This window comes from Gopherus evgoodei, unplaced genomic scaffold, assembly GCF_007399415.2.
Source record: "Gopherus evgoodei ecotype Sinaloan lineage unplaced genomic scaffold, rGopEvg1_v1.p scaffold_34_arrow_ctg1, whole genome shotgun sequence".
Taxonomy (NCBI): Eukaryota; Metazoa; Chordata; order Testudines; family Testudinidae; genus Gopherus; species Gopherus evgoodei.
Window position 1 is genome coordinate 2,394,173 of NW_022060016.1, and position 15,037 is coordinate 2,409,209.

The window sequence follows — 15,037 nt, forward strand, 5'->3', positions numbered from 1 at the left end:
CATTTACCGGCTGGCAAATTTGACACGGGGTTTGAGTTTATCGTAAAGAAAAGGGCGCTTTGCTTTGCCTTTTCTTTTTTTGTATTGTGCTTTGGAAAAAAAAATCACCTCGCTTACATCACGGATAAATATAAAGAAAGCCCCTCACACAGACAGGGGCTTCGGTGTCACAGTGACAGATACGTTTGAAAACCAAACACACACACACAGAGAGGGATAGAACCCAGGGAGTCATCAGCATGCGTCCCACCTCCCCAATCCAGCCGTCCCATCAGTCCTATTTCCCTTCATTTCGTTTATGAAACATTTGCTTAGGGGAATATCCTGTGGCGGGGAGTTCCGCAGGTTACCAGCAAAGGATGGAGGGGGAACTGAACCAGGGAAATCTTTGATGTCCCCATTCTCTGATTCATCTCTCCCATTACTCCTGTTTCTCGTCAGTTAGTTAATGAAATATTTGCGAGTATTCAGTGGTGGGGGGTTCCACAGGTTAACAGGGAAGGATGGAGTGGAGAATTGAACCAGGCAAGCCTCTAGCCTGACCCCTCTCTGATTCAGCTGTCCCATCAATCCTGTTTGGCTTCATTTAGCTACTGAAGCATTTGTGTCAGTTGATAGATGGGCTTTTTTCAGAAAAGCGTGGCCTAGTGGATAGAGCACTGGAATGGGACTCAGGAGACCTGGGGTCTATTCCCAGCTCTAGCCTGCTGGGTGAGCCTGGGCAAGTCACTTCCCTTCTCTGTGCCTCAGTTTCCCCATCTGTAAAATGGGGATAGTGATACTGACACCACCACTCCCTTTTGTAAAGTGTTTGAGATCTATGAATTATTAATATCTAGGGATTATTAATATCTTGTGGTGTGGAGTTCCACAGATTAACGTGCTTCATAAAATCATAGGCTGCTCGGAACCCAAAGTTGGCTGGGATAACGCACAAGAAAATCCCTGTCTCCCTCTCACCCCCTCCCCATTTCTCTCTCGATGGCAGAGGCCTGCCCAATCGCACATCTGACTGGCCCTCCCCCAGCACTCACTATCTGCCCCTGGGAAAACCCATCTCAGCCAGGGGGAGAAGCCTCAAAGGTAGGGGCATGGGTGGCAGGAGGGGAAGCGGGGCATGAGGCCCCAATCACAAGAGGAGGGGTGGGGGAGATTAGGGTGCCATGGGAGGCAGGGCTGTGACAGTTTGAAAATAGAACCAAATATCCAAATGTTGCGCCCCAAAAATTCCACCCGACTGGGAGAAAGTTCAGGGCAGATTCCTCCTTCTGAGTCTCTGCATTGGGGCATGATGCACAGGGGTCTGCCTTTCCTACAGTGGGGGGGGGTTTCACATGTGTACCCCCAAGAGGATATAAAGATTCCTTCCCCCCACAACACATGGAGTTACTGTGTCTGTAGCGTACTCCGCCCTCCCAACTGCGACTGAGCCTACAACCTTCAGCACCCAGAGACAACCCTCTCGCACTGGAGCTACAGGAGGAGCTCCCCTAGCTAGCTGCCATAGTTAGGCTGTTATCCGCTAAGAGCAATGGCAGTGCACACACGCTACGCCCGCCCCAAACAGCCGAGGCTCCACCTAACACACGGCACCAGAGACTCCAGGGCACGTTGGACAGCAGGGACGGACGGACAGACAGACAGCTGCGACCAGGAGCCGGGGTGAGGGTGGGGGGGCAGCGAAGCGGGAGAGCACGTGGAGCGGCGTCTCAAGCATTTTTTAGAATCTTCTTGGCCCGGGTGTTGGCTTCCTGGATGCGATCTTCATTCACGGTGACCTGCGGGGAGAGGAGGCGGCGGTGGAACGGGAGGAGACAACTCCAGGGGCCACGGCTCCGTTAGGGGCAGCAAACCCCCCCCGCACACACACACACACACAGAGCAACCTAGGATCCTAGTTCCCAAGCAGGCGGGCGGGCGGGGACCACCTGGGAGCGCTTGGCCTACGGGTGCAGATCTAGCCCCTCGCCAGCTGCCGCCAGGGGGTTTCGAACCCAGGACTCTCCCACTTGAACATTGCACTGGAAAGGGGTCACTGGGTCCTCCAATCCCATCCCTTGCCAACCCCGTCAGACACTGAGCATGCTCCATCTTTGACCCAGTTTGGTTGTTTTCCTCCTCACCCCCCTAACCCTTCTACTGTCCCAAACCCTTCACCCTCTGCCTGAGTTTTGCCGGGCTCAACTCCTCCCTTCCCCCCACGCTCCTAGCAGCCTTTCTCTGCACCTTGAATTCAAGGAGGGACTCGCTCCTTCGGCCAGCAGCAGTAGCTGGGCTGGTATCCCCCAGCTGGAGCGGGATGCAGAGCACGATTCACAAGTGTGCGGCGCCGGGTGAGCGTGCTCGGCTGGTAGCCCACCCTCCTTGGGCCGGGGAGCAGCTGATGGCCGAGGAGTGAACCGAGCTGGAGGGGGTTCTCAGCCTGGCTCCTTAGTGGGACAAGATACTGCCCCATCTCCAGCCCTCTACAGCATCCCCTCCACCTTTGTCGCCCACTGCAGACAACCGGGCTCCTGCCCCAAGGCTGTCGCTGGGTGGGGAGGCGGGCGTATGGCCGCGCAACGCTCACCTTCTCCATGATCTTGTCCACCTGCTTGTTCTGGATGTCGATCTCATTGCCCACGTCCAGCGCCATGCTCTTCAAATTGCCCAGGATGCTCCCCACCTGCACCAGGTTCTCCTCCATCTCGTCCTCCCGCGCGTCATTTGTTATTCTGGAAGATCCACCCCCACGTAAGGTGGGGAGCGTCCTGCTCTGACCCCAAGCACTAACAGCGCCAGCCTCTCTGCTGCCTGGGTGAAGGGAATAGCTCCCTCTGCGACGGGGCAGTAGCAGGCTGTTATCCTCGATGCAGGCTGCGGCCACTAGAGGGAGCTGTTTAGCCAGTGACTGCATCTCTGTGGGCTTTATAAGACCTTGGATTCCCGCTCCTTCCCCATTCAGGACTGTTCCCCAGACAGGTCGTCTTTTCTGAGCCCCTCTCCATGGAAGCCAGCACCAACTCTGAGGGGCGAGCACCCCCTATTAAGCCCCCCATCCTGCCCCCTAACACCACGCTGAAGCATCGAGTCTCTGATGGTCCAGAACCCCGCAGGACTGTCTCAAGAACCTGGACTTGAGGTCCCCCCCAGATGTAAATAACCTAAGGGGTTTGGGGTCCCCCCCCAGCGAGAGAACCTCTTCCTGAGCCACCCATTCCACTCCCAGTGGGACCCCAGCCGATGGGCTCTCAGCCCAAGGGGGCTCAGCTGGGCTCCGCCCCTGGGAGGCACCTGGGGGGGGGTCCCGCTGGCCCTACCTGTGGATGTAGTCACCGCTCATGATCATCTGCTCCCTTTCGTCTGCCACCCGCGAGGGCTGCGTGGAGACCACCCCGTCCTGGGTGTTGCCCCAGACGGCCTTGTACGCCTCACTGGCCTTGATGTTCTTCAGCCTCAGTAAAACAAGGATGGGGGGAGCCAGTGGGACACAGGCCTGGGGGGTCTGACCCCAACCAGGGCAGCCAGGTCGCCCCTTTTCCTTGGCTGGGGTCAGACCCCACAGGGTTGCCCCCGAACCCAGCTGGAGTCTGATCCCACAGGGCTGCCCCCAAACCCGGCTGGGGTCTGATCTCACAGGGTAGCCCCCCAAAACCCGGCTGGAGTCTGATCGCACAGGGCTGCCCCCAAAACCCAGCTGGAGTCTGATCTCACAGGTCTGCCCCCAAACCCAGCTAGGGTCTGGTCCCACAGGGTTGCCCCCCAAACCCGGCTGGTGTCTGATCTCACAGGGCTGCCCCGTGCCCCCCAGGCGCCCTGAGATGCAGGGGTGTGGGGAGGCTGCATTGTCGCATGGGGATGGGGCCAGCAGGGCGAAGGCGATGGAGCAGCAGATCACAGGGGTGTCTCCCCTTCCAGGCAGGGGTGGGGGGCACCTACTTGGCACAGGGGCAGACGCAGAGGCCGCAGCACTTGGCCATGTCTGTCAGGTTCTTCTCTGCCTCCTTCATGTCCTGGTTGATCTGGTCCAGCCCCTCGTCAATCCGGTCCAGCTGTTCTGGAGAGGGGGTGAGGGGCAGGTGAGTGCCGAGGCCAGGGGGGCAGATGAGGCTGTAGGGCTGGGGGAGTCTGTGGGGCAGGGTGTTGGGGGCAGAGGAAGCCGTAGGGCTGGGGGACTGTGTGGGTGGGAGATGAGGCCATAGGCCTGGGGGAGTCTATGAGGCATGGTGTTGGGGGGGCAGATGAGGCCACAGGGCTGGGGGAGTCCATGGAGCAGGGTGTTGGGGGGCAGATGAGGCCATAGGGTTGGAGGAGTCCCTAGGGGGTTAGGGGAGCCCCTGATGGGGGGCAGGCTCGAGGCTGGCAATGGATTGAGTCTTCACCTGGACCTGCCCCCAGTTAGGAGGAGCCCGGGGCTGTCTCAGGATGCATGAACCCAGGGTGGGGTAATGGGGAATTCAGGGATACCAGGGGGGTTCAGGTCTTGAGGTTCATCCCCAGGTACAAATAACCTACGGGGCTGGAGTTCGCCCCTCCCAGATGAGAGTAATGGGGGGGGGATGGGGAGCCAATGGAGAGTGCCCCCCACACACTGAGAATTCAGTGCTGTGAGCTTCCTCACAGCAGTGCCCTGGCCAGTTCCAGCTTGGACTCCAGTCACCATAGCTGTGAGTTACTGAGGGGCGGATACTGGAGCTGGCTCCCCCACCCCCACCCCCACTCTCTCACGTTATGAGCCAGCTCTGCCCCTTCCCTAGCGCTGGTGCACCCCCCCCCCACGCCCATGGGAGTTGGGAGCCACACAGCCAAGCAGCGGGGTCTCGGGAACCATCTGGGACCAGGCCTGGATCCAGCAGAACTCAGGGGGATCCAGCCTTAAACTGGAGCCGGTGCTGATCCAGCTGGGTGGGTCTGCGACAGGAGTGACGGGGGGGGGCGGTTCTGGGATTGTCCCTCCCAGGCACACACTGGCTGCGTCCTGCTCTCCCCCCGCCCCGTCCCTCAGCCTCTTCCTCACCTCCCTGTTCATCCAGCATCACCAAGATCTGGATCCCAGCATCTTTGCTCTGCGACGGGAGAGGAGGGAAGTGGGGGGGGGGGGGTGTTAGCAAACCCTGGCCCAGCCACTGGGACACCAACCTCAGAACAGCGCTCTGATGCCAGATGCTGTGAGCTTCCTCGCAGCAGTGCCCTGCCAGAGACACTGGTGCTGTGAGCTTCCCCACAGAAGTGCCCTGCCAGGGACATGGTGCTGTGAGCTTCCCACAGCAGTGCCCTGCCAGGAACACCAGTGCTGTGAGCTTCCCCACAGCAGTGCCCTGCCAGGGACACCAGTGCTGTGAGCTTCCCCACAGCAGTGCCCTGCCAGGAACACCAGTGCTGTGAGCTTCCCCACAGCAGTGCCCTGCCAGGAACACCAGTGCTGTGAGCTTCCCCACAGCAGTGCCCTGCCAGGGACGCTGGTGTTGTGAGCTTCCCCACAGCAGTGCCCTGTGCAGGGACTCTGGTGCTGCGAGTTTCCCCACAGCAGTGCCCTGCCAGGGACTCTGGTGCTGTGAGCTTCCCCGCAGCAGTGCCCTGCTAGGAACGCCAATGCTGCAAACTTCCCCACAGCAGTGCCCTGCAAGGGACTCTGGTGCTGTGAGCTTCCCCGCAGCAGTGCCCTGCCAAGGACTCTGGTGCAGTGAACTTCCCCACAAGAGAGCCCTTCCCGTACCTGGCTGGGATCTCTACTGCTGTGAGCTTCCCCACAGCAGTGCCCTGCCCAATTCCAACCGGGACTCCAGTTTACCAGCCCCAAGGCACAGCTGCCTTTGCCATCAGCTGCTGCACAGCTCTGTACTAAAGGGGGTGCCAAGGGACACCCCCCGATAACCCCTGGGGTCCTGGCTCAGCTCTTACCTCTTCCACCATATGCAGCATCCGGCGGGTGCTCTCCAGCGACTGCAGGGGAGGACAGAGAACAGGGGGTTGTGTTGGTACAAGAAGCGCAGCCCGGCACTCCCATCGGCAGAGAGCACGCGCCCCGGCTGAGGAGTTCAGCGCTGCATACGGGGCAGGCAACTGAAGTGCAGCTACCTCTGGGGCACGGCCTTTCAACAGCGCAACAAAACCACAGCAAGCCTTCCTGCAGCAAGTGCCTTCCCTGCATAAGCTTTCCTGAAAATGCTCTGCAGAATGAAAGGAGCTGGGGGAGAGCATGTGGGGTGGGGTCTGGGGGATGTTATGGAGGGGAGACAGGCTGGCCCCCCAGCCTCATGGTTATGATGTTACATGGGTACGCAGGGGATCTGGGTTTGATTTCTGTCTCAGCCCCACAAGACCTTGGGTGAGTGAGTGTGCCTCAGTTTCCCCACCTATAAAAGATGGATGATAATCCTTCCCTTGTCTATTTAGACTGAAAGCTCTCTAGGCCCTTGTGATGCATCCGGGCAGCGCCCGACCTGATGGGGCCTTGATCTCAGTCGCTGTGTGTCTGGGCAGCACCTGGTGCAACGGGGCCCTGATCTCAGTCACTGTGTGTCTGGGCAGCGCCCGGCGTGACAGGGCCCCGATCTCGGTCGCTGTGTGTCTGGGCAGCACCTGGTGCAACAGGGCCCCAATCCCCACTGTGTGGCTGTTATAATCTATCTGTGTGGGCTTTGCATTGAGAGACCCAGGGAGGTGTCTGCCCTGCGATCACTGAATCTGTCCCCTCCCGGGCCCCCTAAAATGACCTCCTTGCCAGCAGCAGTCCTGCTGTGGGGCAGCCCCCAAATCCCTTGGCTCCTGCCCTGCCCATCCGCTGCCCTCTGTGTGCCCTGGGAGGGGATGAATTCACCACCTGCTAGGTGGAGCCCATTGTTCCGGCTGAAAGGGAAACAAGGCTCACAGGCGCCAGCTGCTTCCCAATGGCCCTTCGGGGGCCACCGTATTCCCTGCTCCTCTGCAGCTCAGGAACAGGTTCCCAGTGATTAAGCGCCCAGTTCAGGAGCTGCCACGTCCCCAGTGGGCATTTTCAGCCCATCAGTCACCATCAGGGGCAGAGGCTGGGATTTCCTTCCCCTCCACCTGGGCCTCGCTCTAGTCCCCTCAAGGCAGTTCGGATCCCTTTGTTCTCTCTGGCCCCATCTTTCCCCTGTTCCCCTAGGTGCTTGGAGTCAGGACTCCTGGGTTCTCTCCCCAGCTCTGGGAGGGGAGCGGGGGCTAGTGGTTAAAGCAGGCAGGCTGGAGTCAGGACTCCTGGGTTCTCTCCCCAGCTCTGGGAGGGGAACGGGGGCTAGTGGGTTAGGGCAGGCAGGCTGGAGTCAGGACTCTGCCACTGACTTGCAGTCTGGTCTTGCCCAAGTCACCTCCACTCTCGGTGCCTCAGTTTCTGCAGTGGGGGTATTCACACACCTGCCCCAGTGCCAGGCGCTCTGGGATGCTACAGCTGGCTCCAGTGCCCTCCTCCCTGCTCACCTCATCTGTGATCTGATCCACGCGGCGCTGCATCTCCTGCGATTCAGGCCCCACTGTGCCGTTGGCTGCCATCCTGCAGGCTCCCCGGTGGAGGGCGAGTGCCTTCGAGAACACACAAGGGACAGGCTCCGCTTATGTCCTCTCCCAGATCACCTGCAGGGGGCGACGTAAAGCAGCTACGCTAGTGTCCATAGCCCTGCAAGCAGCAGACAAAGGCTGAGATTTCCAGCCCAGGGGGCTTAGACACATCACCCATGATGGAGGTGTCCAAATCCCTTGGGCTGTGGGTTAGCTCTCCACCAGGGTGTGTATATGAATCCTATTGGTTGGAGAACTCAGCACAGTGTCCAAGGCTAGAAGGGACTGGCATTTATTTATAGATGAGGGGGAGGCGGTGTCCTGGATGGATGGATGGATGAAGAGTGATCGGAGGTGTTGGGTGGGGGAAGAAGGGGGGGGTCCCTGGAGGGGTGGAGGGGAGTGCTGGGTTGGGAGGGATGGAGGGAAGGGTCACAGACAGATGGAGAAAGCTCAAGGGGGGAAAAACATATGAAGAGGGACTGAAATGACGGGGAATGTTACGTTAGAGAGGCGTGAATAGGAGGGGACGTGAGAAACACTCTGCCCAGGAGAGAGAAGGGAGGTTGGGCAGGGACCCCGTCTCATCACTCAGCGACAGGCGATGGAACTAACGTGGGAATTCAAACCCAACACCAGGAAATGCTTCTTCACCCGAGGCGCCAGCCTGCGGAACTGACTGCCACCGGATGACACTGAGGATGGGAATTAATGCAACCAACACCGCCTCTGGGTGGCGCTCTGTCTCCCTTTAGTGGTGGCCACATACATGTGCTTGAACCTGCCAGAGCCTTAATGAAGTGAGCAGGGACTTTTAGCTCAGACAGGAGACGGAGAGGCTCACGCATTAAGATCCAGAAGTCGCAGGTCCCAGCCCCGCTGCCGACAACCCAGCGTCACATGGGCAAGAGTCAAAAACAGGTCAGACTTTGATATGGAGAACAAGAATCTACTGGGGCAGGAGAGTTGAGGCTAAGAAAACAGTGCAGCCTATGGGGTCGCGTATAGGGTGACCTGACTGCAAGTGTGGAAAATCGGGACAGGGGGTGGGGGGTAATAGGAGCCTGTATCAGACCCCAAAATCAGGACTGTCCCTATAAAATCGCGTAGGCGTCTGCTAATTGCAAACGTGCTGAAAGGCAAGTACAGAGCAGGACTTTAGGCTCCGTATTATTAAAGCTAAGTGTGAACAAAAGAGATTAATAGATGGGAGGGAGGGATAGCTCAGCGGTTTGAGCATTGGCCTGCTAAATCCAGGGTTGTAAATTCAATCCTTGAGGGGGCCATTTAGGGAACTGGGGTAAAAGTCTGTCTGGGGGATTGGTCCTGCTTTGAGCAGGGGGTTGGACTAGATGATCTACTGAGGTCTCTTCCAACACTGATATTCCGTGATTCTATGAAGATGTGACCTGGGGGGGTTTCTGGCCGGTGTTGTAGGGGAATTTGGGGGTGTTGCAGAATAGTAGCAATTACAGCATTTGCATTGACACAAATGACAATTCAAACGATGTTGGACAACAGCCAATAAAGAAGTAGGCAATATTTGGGGTCCGGGCTTAAATACAGCAGCCAAAATACAGATCGGGCCAGAGCAGGTTTAATCCATTAAGGAGTGTTGTTATAATTGGCTAGGGAAAGGGCTGTACCCTGGTTTTTGAGCAGCGCACTCATCTGCATCGGGGTGCTGTTAGCAAGAGGATTTTCTGTCCATTCTTCTCAGCCTGGGTCCGATGACAGTGAGTATCCACGCAGGGGCTGGTTCTTTTGGAAGGGCCGTTTGCTTTCACTCGTGATTTTTAATTTAAATCAACTCGTTAATTCTCAGTCTCATGGTGTCCTCCACGGTCCTCCCTGGAATTCAGTGATTTGAAATGGCCCCCGGAAGGATCCAACCATAAAGAGTGAGTTTGAGTTCGGCTCTGTTCCTTATCTGGAAACGATTCATTGGGAAGGTGTAAATCCAGACAGGGAGAGAAACCTCCCGCTTCAGGATTTCCGCTGATCTCTGGGAGAGGTCGGGATGAGGCGGGGTTCTGATACTTTTCTCTGTTGCAGCCAGTGCTGGGAGTTGTCGGAGACGGGAGACCAGGCTAGATGGGCTTTGACTCTGTTCAGCAAGCATCTAGATACCCTGATCAGGAATCAAGACCCATTGTGCCAGGCGCTGCACAGACTCCGACTGAGATCAGGGCCCCGTTGCGGCAGGCGCTGCACAGACCCCGACTGAGATCAGGGCCCCGTTGCGGCAGGCGCTGCACAGACCCCGACCGAGATCAGGGCCCCGTTGTGCCAGGCACTGCACAGACTCCAACTAAGATCAGGGCCCCGTAGTGCTGGGCGCTGTACAGACCCCAACCGAGATCAGGGCCCCGTTGCGCCGGGTGCTGCCCAGACCTCAACCAAGATCAGGGCCTCATTGTGCTGGACACTGCACAGACACCAACCGAGATCAGGGCCCTGTTGCACCGGACACTGCCCAGACCCCGACCAAGATCAGGGCCCTGTTGTGCCTGGCGCTGCCCAGACCCCAACCAAGAACAGGGTCCCACTGCACAGACAGAGTGAGAGACAGTCCCTGCCCCAAAGAGCTAAACAGACTAAACAGACAAAGGAAGGGCTGTTTTCCTCATTACAGATGGGTAAACTGAGGCACAGAGCACTGCAGTGACTGGTCCATGGTCACTGAGGGAGTCTGCGCCTCCAGATCTCCCGCGTCCCATCGTTCCTCAGAGCGCCCTTCACGCTCCCTCTGTATTTGTCTTTCGTTGTCCCCGATCTGATTTTCGACCCTGTCTTTTTCATTCAGTTTCAGCTCGCCCACCCCCCATCTAAAGCAGCCCCCCAACACTGCTAGGGCCAAACCCACGACACTGACATGGGTCAGAACCAGGCCAGACCCCCAGACCCCTGCCCCCTTGCTGCTAGATCTAAATCAGCTCCCCCACGGCCTCATGTTATGCCAAGCTGCTCAGCTGTTGCTTCGCCTCTGCTAATGTATGGAGAGAGATTTGCCAAGTATCCTCCCCACCCGCAGCCACAACACGCCCCCTTTCCCGGGTGGCAGGGGGAACCAGTGACAGGCTATTTTTAACATGCCTCGCTGGGGAGTTGTGGGGGGGGCGACCAGCGCCACAGGAGCTGAGTTTGCACACCTCGCAGTGCACAACAAGCGAGCAGCTGCAATCAGCTGCCTCCTAATGAGGGCTCTTTGGCTGGTGCCAGGAGAGGAGGTGGGGCAGGGTGACAGGGGGTGTCAGCCCGGGGGCTGTGCCGCCCAGATGGGATTACTAACCAGGCTCTGAGGCCGGGGCGTATGGAGCGGAGGCAGCGCCTGGAGAAAGGCATCCTTGGATCTACCCGGGACGCCCCCTGCTGCAAACAGTGACACGGGGGTATCAAGAGGGGGCGCTCTTCCTTCCTAGTACTGAGCCCAATGGGGCACTAGGGGGCGCTGTGCGGCAGGGAGCAGGGATGGGAGCTCAGTAAGGGGCCCCCTCTCCTCACAGTCAGTGCTGACCACAATGTGACACTAGGGGGCGCTGTGCCGCAGGGAGCAGGGTGGGGGCTCAGTAGGGGGCGCTCTCCCCTCTCAGTGCCAGCCCCAGTGCGGTGCTAGGGGGTGCTGTGCTGCAGGGAGCAGGTGGAGGCTCAGTAGGGGGCGCTCTCCCCTCTCAGTGCCAGCCCCAGTGCCGTGCTAGGGGGCGCTGTGCTGCAGGGAGCAGGGTGGAGGCTCAGTAGGGGGCGCTCTCCCCTCTCAGTGCCAGCCCCAGTGCCGTGCAAGGGAGCGCTGTGCCGCAGGGAGCAGGGTGGGGGCTCAGCAGGGGGCGCTCTCCCCTCTCAGTGCCAGCCCCAGTGCGGTGCTAGGGGGCGCTGTGCTGCAGGAAGCAGGGTGGGGGCTCAGCAGGGGGCGCTCTCCCCTCTCAGTGCCAGCCCCAGTGCGGTGCTAGGGGGCGCTGTGCCGCAGGGAGCAGGGTGGGGGCTCAGTAGGGGGGGCTCTCCCCTCTCAGTGCCAGCCCCAGTGCAGTACTAGGGGGCGCTGTGCCGCAGGGAGCAGGGTGGGGGCTCAGTAGGGGGGGCTCTCCCCTCTCAGTGCCAGCCCCAGTGCGGTGCTAGGGGGCGCTGTGCCGCAGGGAGCAGGGTGGAGGCTCAGTAGGGGGGGCTCTCCCCTCTCAGTGCCAGCCCCAGTGCGGTGCTAGGGGGCGCTGTGCTGCAGGGAGCCGGGTGGAGGCTCAGTAGGGGGCGCTCTCCCCTCTCAGTGCCAGCCCCAGTACGGTGCTAGGGGGCGCTGTGCCGCAGGGAGCAGGATGGGGGCTCAGCAGGGGGCGCTCTCCCCTCTCAGTGCCAGCCCCAGTGCAGTGCTAGGGGGCGCTGTGCTGCAGGGAGCAGGGTGGGGGAGCTCAGCGGGGACTCCCAGGTTCTGTTCCCCATTTCGACAGGGAGATTTGCCTAATGGTTCAAGCAGGTGGGAGCAAGACACAGGCCGCCGGGGGTCCAGTCCCAGAGTGGCGCCTAGCGGTTAGAGCTGTGAGGAGGGGGTGGACACGGACTCATGATGACTGCGCTCAGATCCTGCCTCTGCCAGTGAAGTGCTGTGTGACCGTTCAGGCAAATCCCAGCCTTTCCTTGTGCCTCGGTTTCCCCATCTGTAAAACAAGGTGAGCAGCTGCAATCAGCTGCCTCCTAATGAGGGCTCTTTGGCTGGTGCCAGGAGAGGAAGTGGGGCAGGATGACTGGAGGTGTCAGAGGAAGGGCAGGGGAGGCTGACGTGCTGAGAGAGATCCTTACAGTGAAGGGAAAAGCGCATGTGTCTTAGTGTTTTATGCCGCTGCTGCCCATCCCCATAGCATCTGGGCGCTTTCCGCCATCACAGCAATAGCAACAGACTCATCTACAGCCCTGAGGCACGACGGCCAGGCTTCAGCTTCCGGCCATGACTCAGTCACCTGATGCGCTGTCTTCTCTCTGGGGACCTGAGCCGGAGCACCAGCCAAGAGCCCCTCAACTGGCTGATTCCCAGGAAAATCATAAACACCCCAGGTCTGCGTGAGGCGGGGAGGGACTGGCCTGCAGCCCGGGGTCGATTGACCCTTGATGAGACCCCACCTCCAACCCATCCCAGGATCAATCCCCCCAACAGGCATGTGGCTGTCTCCTGAGTTATAAAGGGAGCCCACGGAATCTCGGGGTGTAAATAGGGGACCCCAAAGGGGCATTTTTAGGGTGGCTTGGAGCTCAATTTCGCTCCTTCCACAATCCAACAGAGCAGCTTCAAATAACACCTAATTAGAGGCAGCGACCCTTATGCAAAGGTTCTCCCAGCAGGGGGCGCTGTGGGGAGCGGGGCAGGAGCCGCCTGTGGAGGCAGCCCCAGGCTATTCCAGTCCTCACCTCTCCCAGCAGGCGGTGCTGGGGGGAGCAGGGCAGGGGCACGGGCTGTGGGGGGAGCTCATGATTATAGATGAGCAAGTGTGGGAGGAAGAGGGGCTTAGAGTCAGTACTCCCAGGAGTCCTGGATTCTCCTTCCAGCTCCCACACACATTCACTGGGTGACCTTGGGCAAGTCCCTGCCCTGCTCTGTGCCTCAGTTTCCCCCTCTGTAACATGGGGAGTACAGCACTGGGCGGAGCGGGGAGGAGCTCAGCGCTCCTTGGATGAGCAGTGCCAGAGAAGGGCACTGACTCGCTGTGGTTCTAAACTTCGCCGCACTGTAACTTCCGCTGAACACATTATCCATCGTGCCACGACTCAGCGACCATCATCCAGGGCTCTCAGAATGCTATAGAGATGTTTCTGAATCTCTTGTGAAGGATCATTATCCTCATTTTACATGGAGGGAAACTGAGGCACAGAGCAGAGGGGAAGGTCACAGCCAGCCAGTGGCAGTGCTGAGGAATAGAACCAAGGATCATAAGTCCCAGGCCCCCCGCTCTAACTCACAGACCTCCCCTCCCCTCCCAGAGCTGAGGAAAGAACCCAGGAGTCCTGGCTCCCAGTCTCCTGTTCTAACCAATAGACACCACTCCCCTCCCAGAGTTGGGGGTAGATCTTAGGTAGATCCTGACTCCCAGTCCCCCCACCCTGCTCTAACCACTAGGATAGACCATTCTCACTCAGATCTGCAAACTAAGGAAACCACCCTTGTAAACTCCAGACCTGAAATTTAGCTGGGCCCCCTTGTGCTTTGGCCAGACCGCACCTATGATCCTCATACAACATTAGGACCCAGGAAGGACCAGGGCTAAGGGCCTGGTTCCAACTCTGCCACTGATTCACTGCGTAACCTTGGGCAAGTTACTCCCTCTCTCTGGGTTCCATCTCCCAGCCCCACAGACCAGCCCTCAGCCGACGACACGGGTCCATTTCACCCATAGCCAGATGGAAAGCCGGCTTCTTTGCAAGCAGCCACATTTAGGGTTTGATCCTGTTGTGTGCCAAGTCCCCCCTGCTCTAACTAGTTCCAAGTGCCTCCCGGGTGGTGCGGAGAGCCCCTCCGCTCCTGCTGAAATCAGTGAGCCTCCAGCTGAGTGGGGGGTGCTGGGCCCACGGGATCAGGAGCTGGGGAAGCCGCAGTTACCATCCCACACGGCCGGAGCTAGGGTGATCAGACAGCAAATGTGAAAAATCAGGACGGGGGTGCAGGGTAATAGGAGCCTATATAAGAAAAAGACCCCAAAATTGGGACTGTCCCTATAAAATCGGGACATCTAGTCACCCTAGCCAGAGCCCCTTGGAACATGGGACTGCCCTGACCATGGGAAATCCGGGCTGTGTCCCCAAAACCAAACGTTTGAAACTGTTCACAACAATTCCAAACACGTCCATTCGGAAACTTCAAAATGACCCTCTGGGACAGATTTGATCCCGTCCAAACATGACAGTGCAAACGGGAATAGTAAATAGAAAAGCTCTACGTCGTAGTACTTATATTGGGATTGTCTTTTTGTTCTGTACAGCACCTGGCATAATGGGGGCCTGATCCAATACTGGGATCCCGCGGTGCTACCATAATACACCTAATAGCAATACAAATGTACAGCGACTGAAAAGGACCAGCCCAGAGGCATGGAGAGTCCCAGGAATGATTCAGATAGGAGCGTGAGGCTGGGAGGGGGTGGAAAGATTGGCTGACCAGCTTCCCCCCACCCTCCCCAACCACAGACTGCCCCACCCCTCAGGCCCCCACCCCCTGTCTGGAATCTTCATGGACCCCATCTGCCCAGACCCCCCGAAGCCTCCCCCAGAGCCCCCTTCAGTCCCCCATCTCCCCTTTCTAGACACCCCAATTGTCTCCAGACCACACCCTCCTTTCTCCATCCTCCTCCCCAGACCCTCCTCCAGAGACCCTCCACCCCTTGCCCAGATCCCCTCCCACTGCCCCATCCACCCTCCCCTCTACAGACCCGCCCCCACCCCTAGGGCCGGGGGATCCCCATCCCCCTGCAGCCCCCGCCCCTCCCCTTTTACCTGTTGCTTATTCAGTTCCAGGATCCCTGTTCTGCGTTTAGTCGCAGCAGCTCAGAGCCTCTGCTCCTCTGGAGGG

At 58.8% G+C, this 15,037-nt stretch overlaps 1 protein-coding gene across 3 annotated transcripts; it reads right to left on the bottom strand.

Moving 5' to 3' along the window:
- Positions 1-1,356: 1,356 nt before the first annotated feature.
- LOC115641416 (synaptosomal-associated protein 25-like) lies at positions 1,357-15,037 on the bottom strand. 3 transcript variants are annotated; one of them, XM_030544561.1, is made up of 8 exons: positions 14,962-15,037; positions 7,420-7,572; positions 5,881-5,922; positions 4,997-5,045; positions 3,919-4,036; positions 3,300-3,434; positions 2,570-2,714; positions 1,357-1,778 (listed from the first exon to the last, which is right to left on the bottom strand). In XM_030544561.1, exons 2-8 carry the CDS (start codon positions 7,489-7,491, stop codon positions 1,710-1,712), a joined length of 630 nt encoding a protein of 209 aa, XP_030400421.1. In that variant the 5' UTR covers positions 7,492-7,572; positions 14,962-15,037; the 3' UTR covers positions 1,357-1,709. The 3 variants fall into 3 exon arrangements, with proteins under 3 accessions (XP_030400421.1, XP_030400423.1, XP_030400422.1); XM_030544563.1 differs by having other exon boundaries at positions 7,420-7,521; positions 14,962-15,035; XM_030544562.1 differs by having other exon boundaries at positions 7,420-7,615; positions 14,962-15,004.

Excerpts from the sequence above, each read along its gene's own strand:
- LOC115641416 (XM_030544561.1), bottom strand. The coding sequence starts at position 7,491 with ATGGCAGCCAACGGCACAGTGGGGCCTGAATCGCAGGAGATGCAGCGC. Across the intron at positions 5,923-7,419 it reads TGGATCAGATCACAGATGAG|TCGCTGGAGAGCACCCGCCG; the intron begins GTGAGCAGGGAG and ends CCTCCCCTGCAG. Across the intron at positions 2,715-3,299 it reads AGCGGTGACTACATCCACAG|AATAACAAATGACGCGCGGG; the intron begins GTAGGGCCAGCG and ends TGGATCTTCCAG.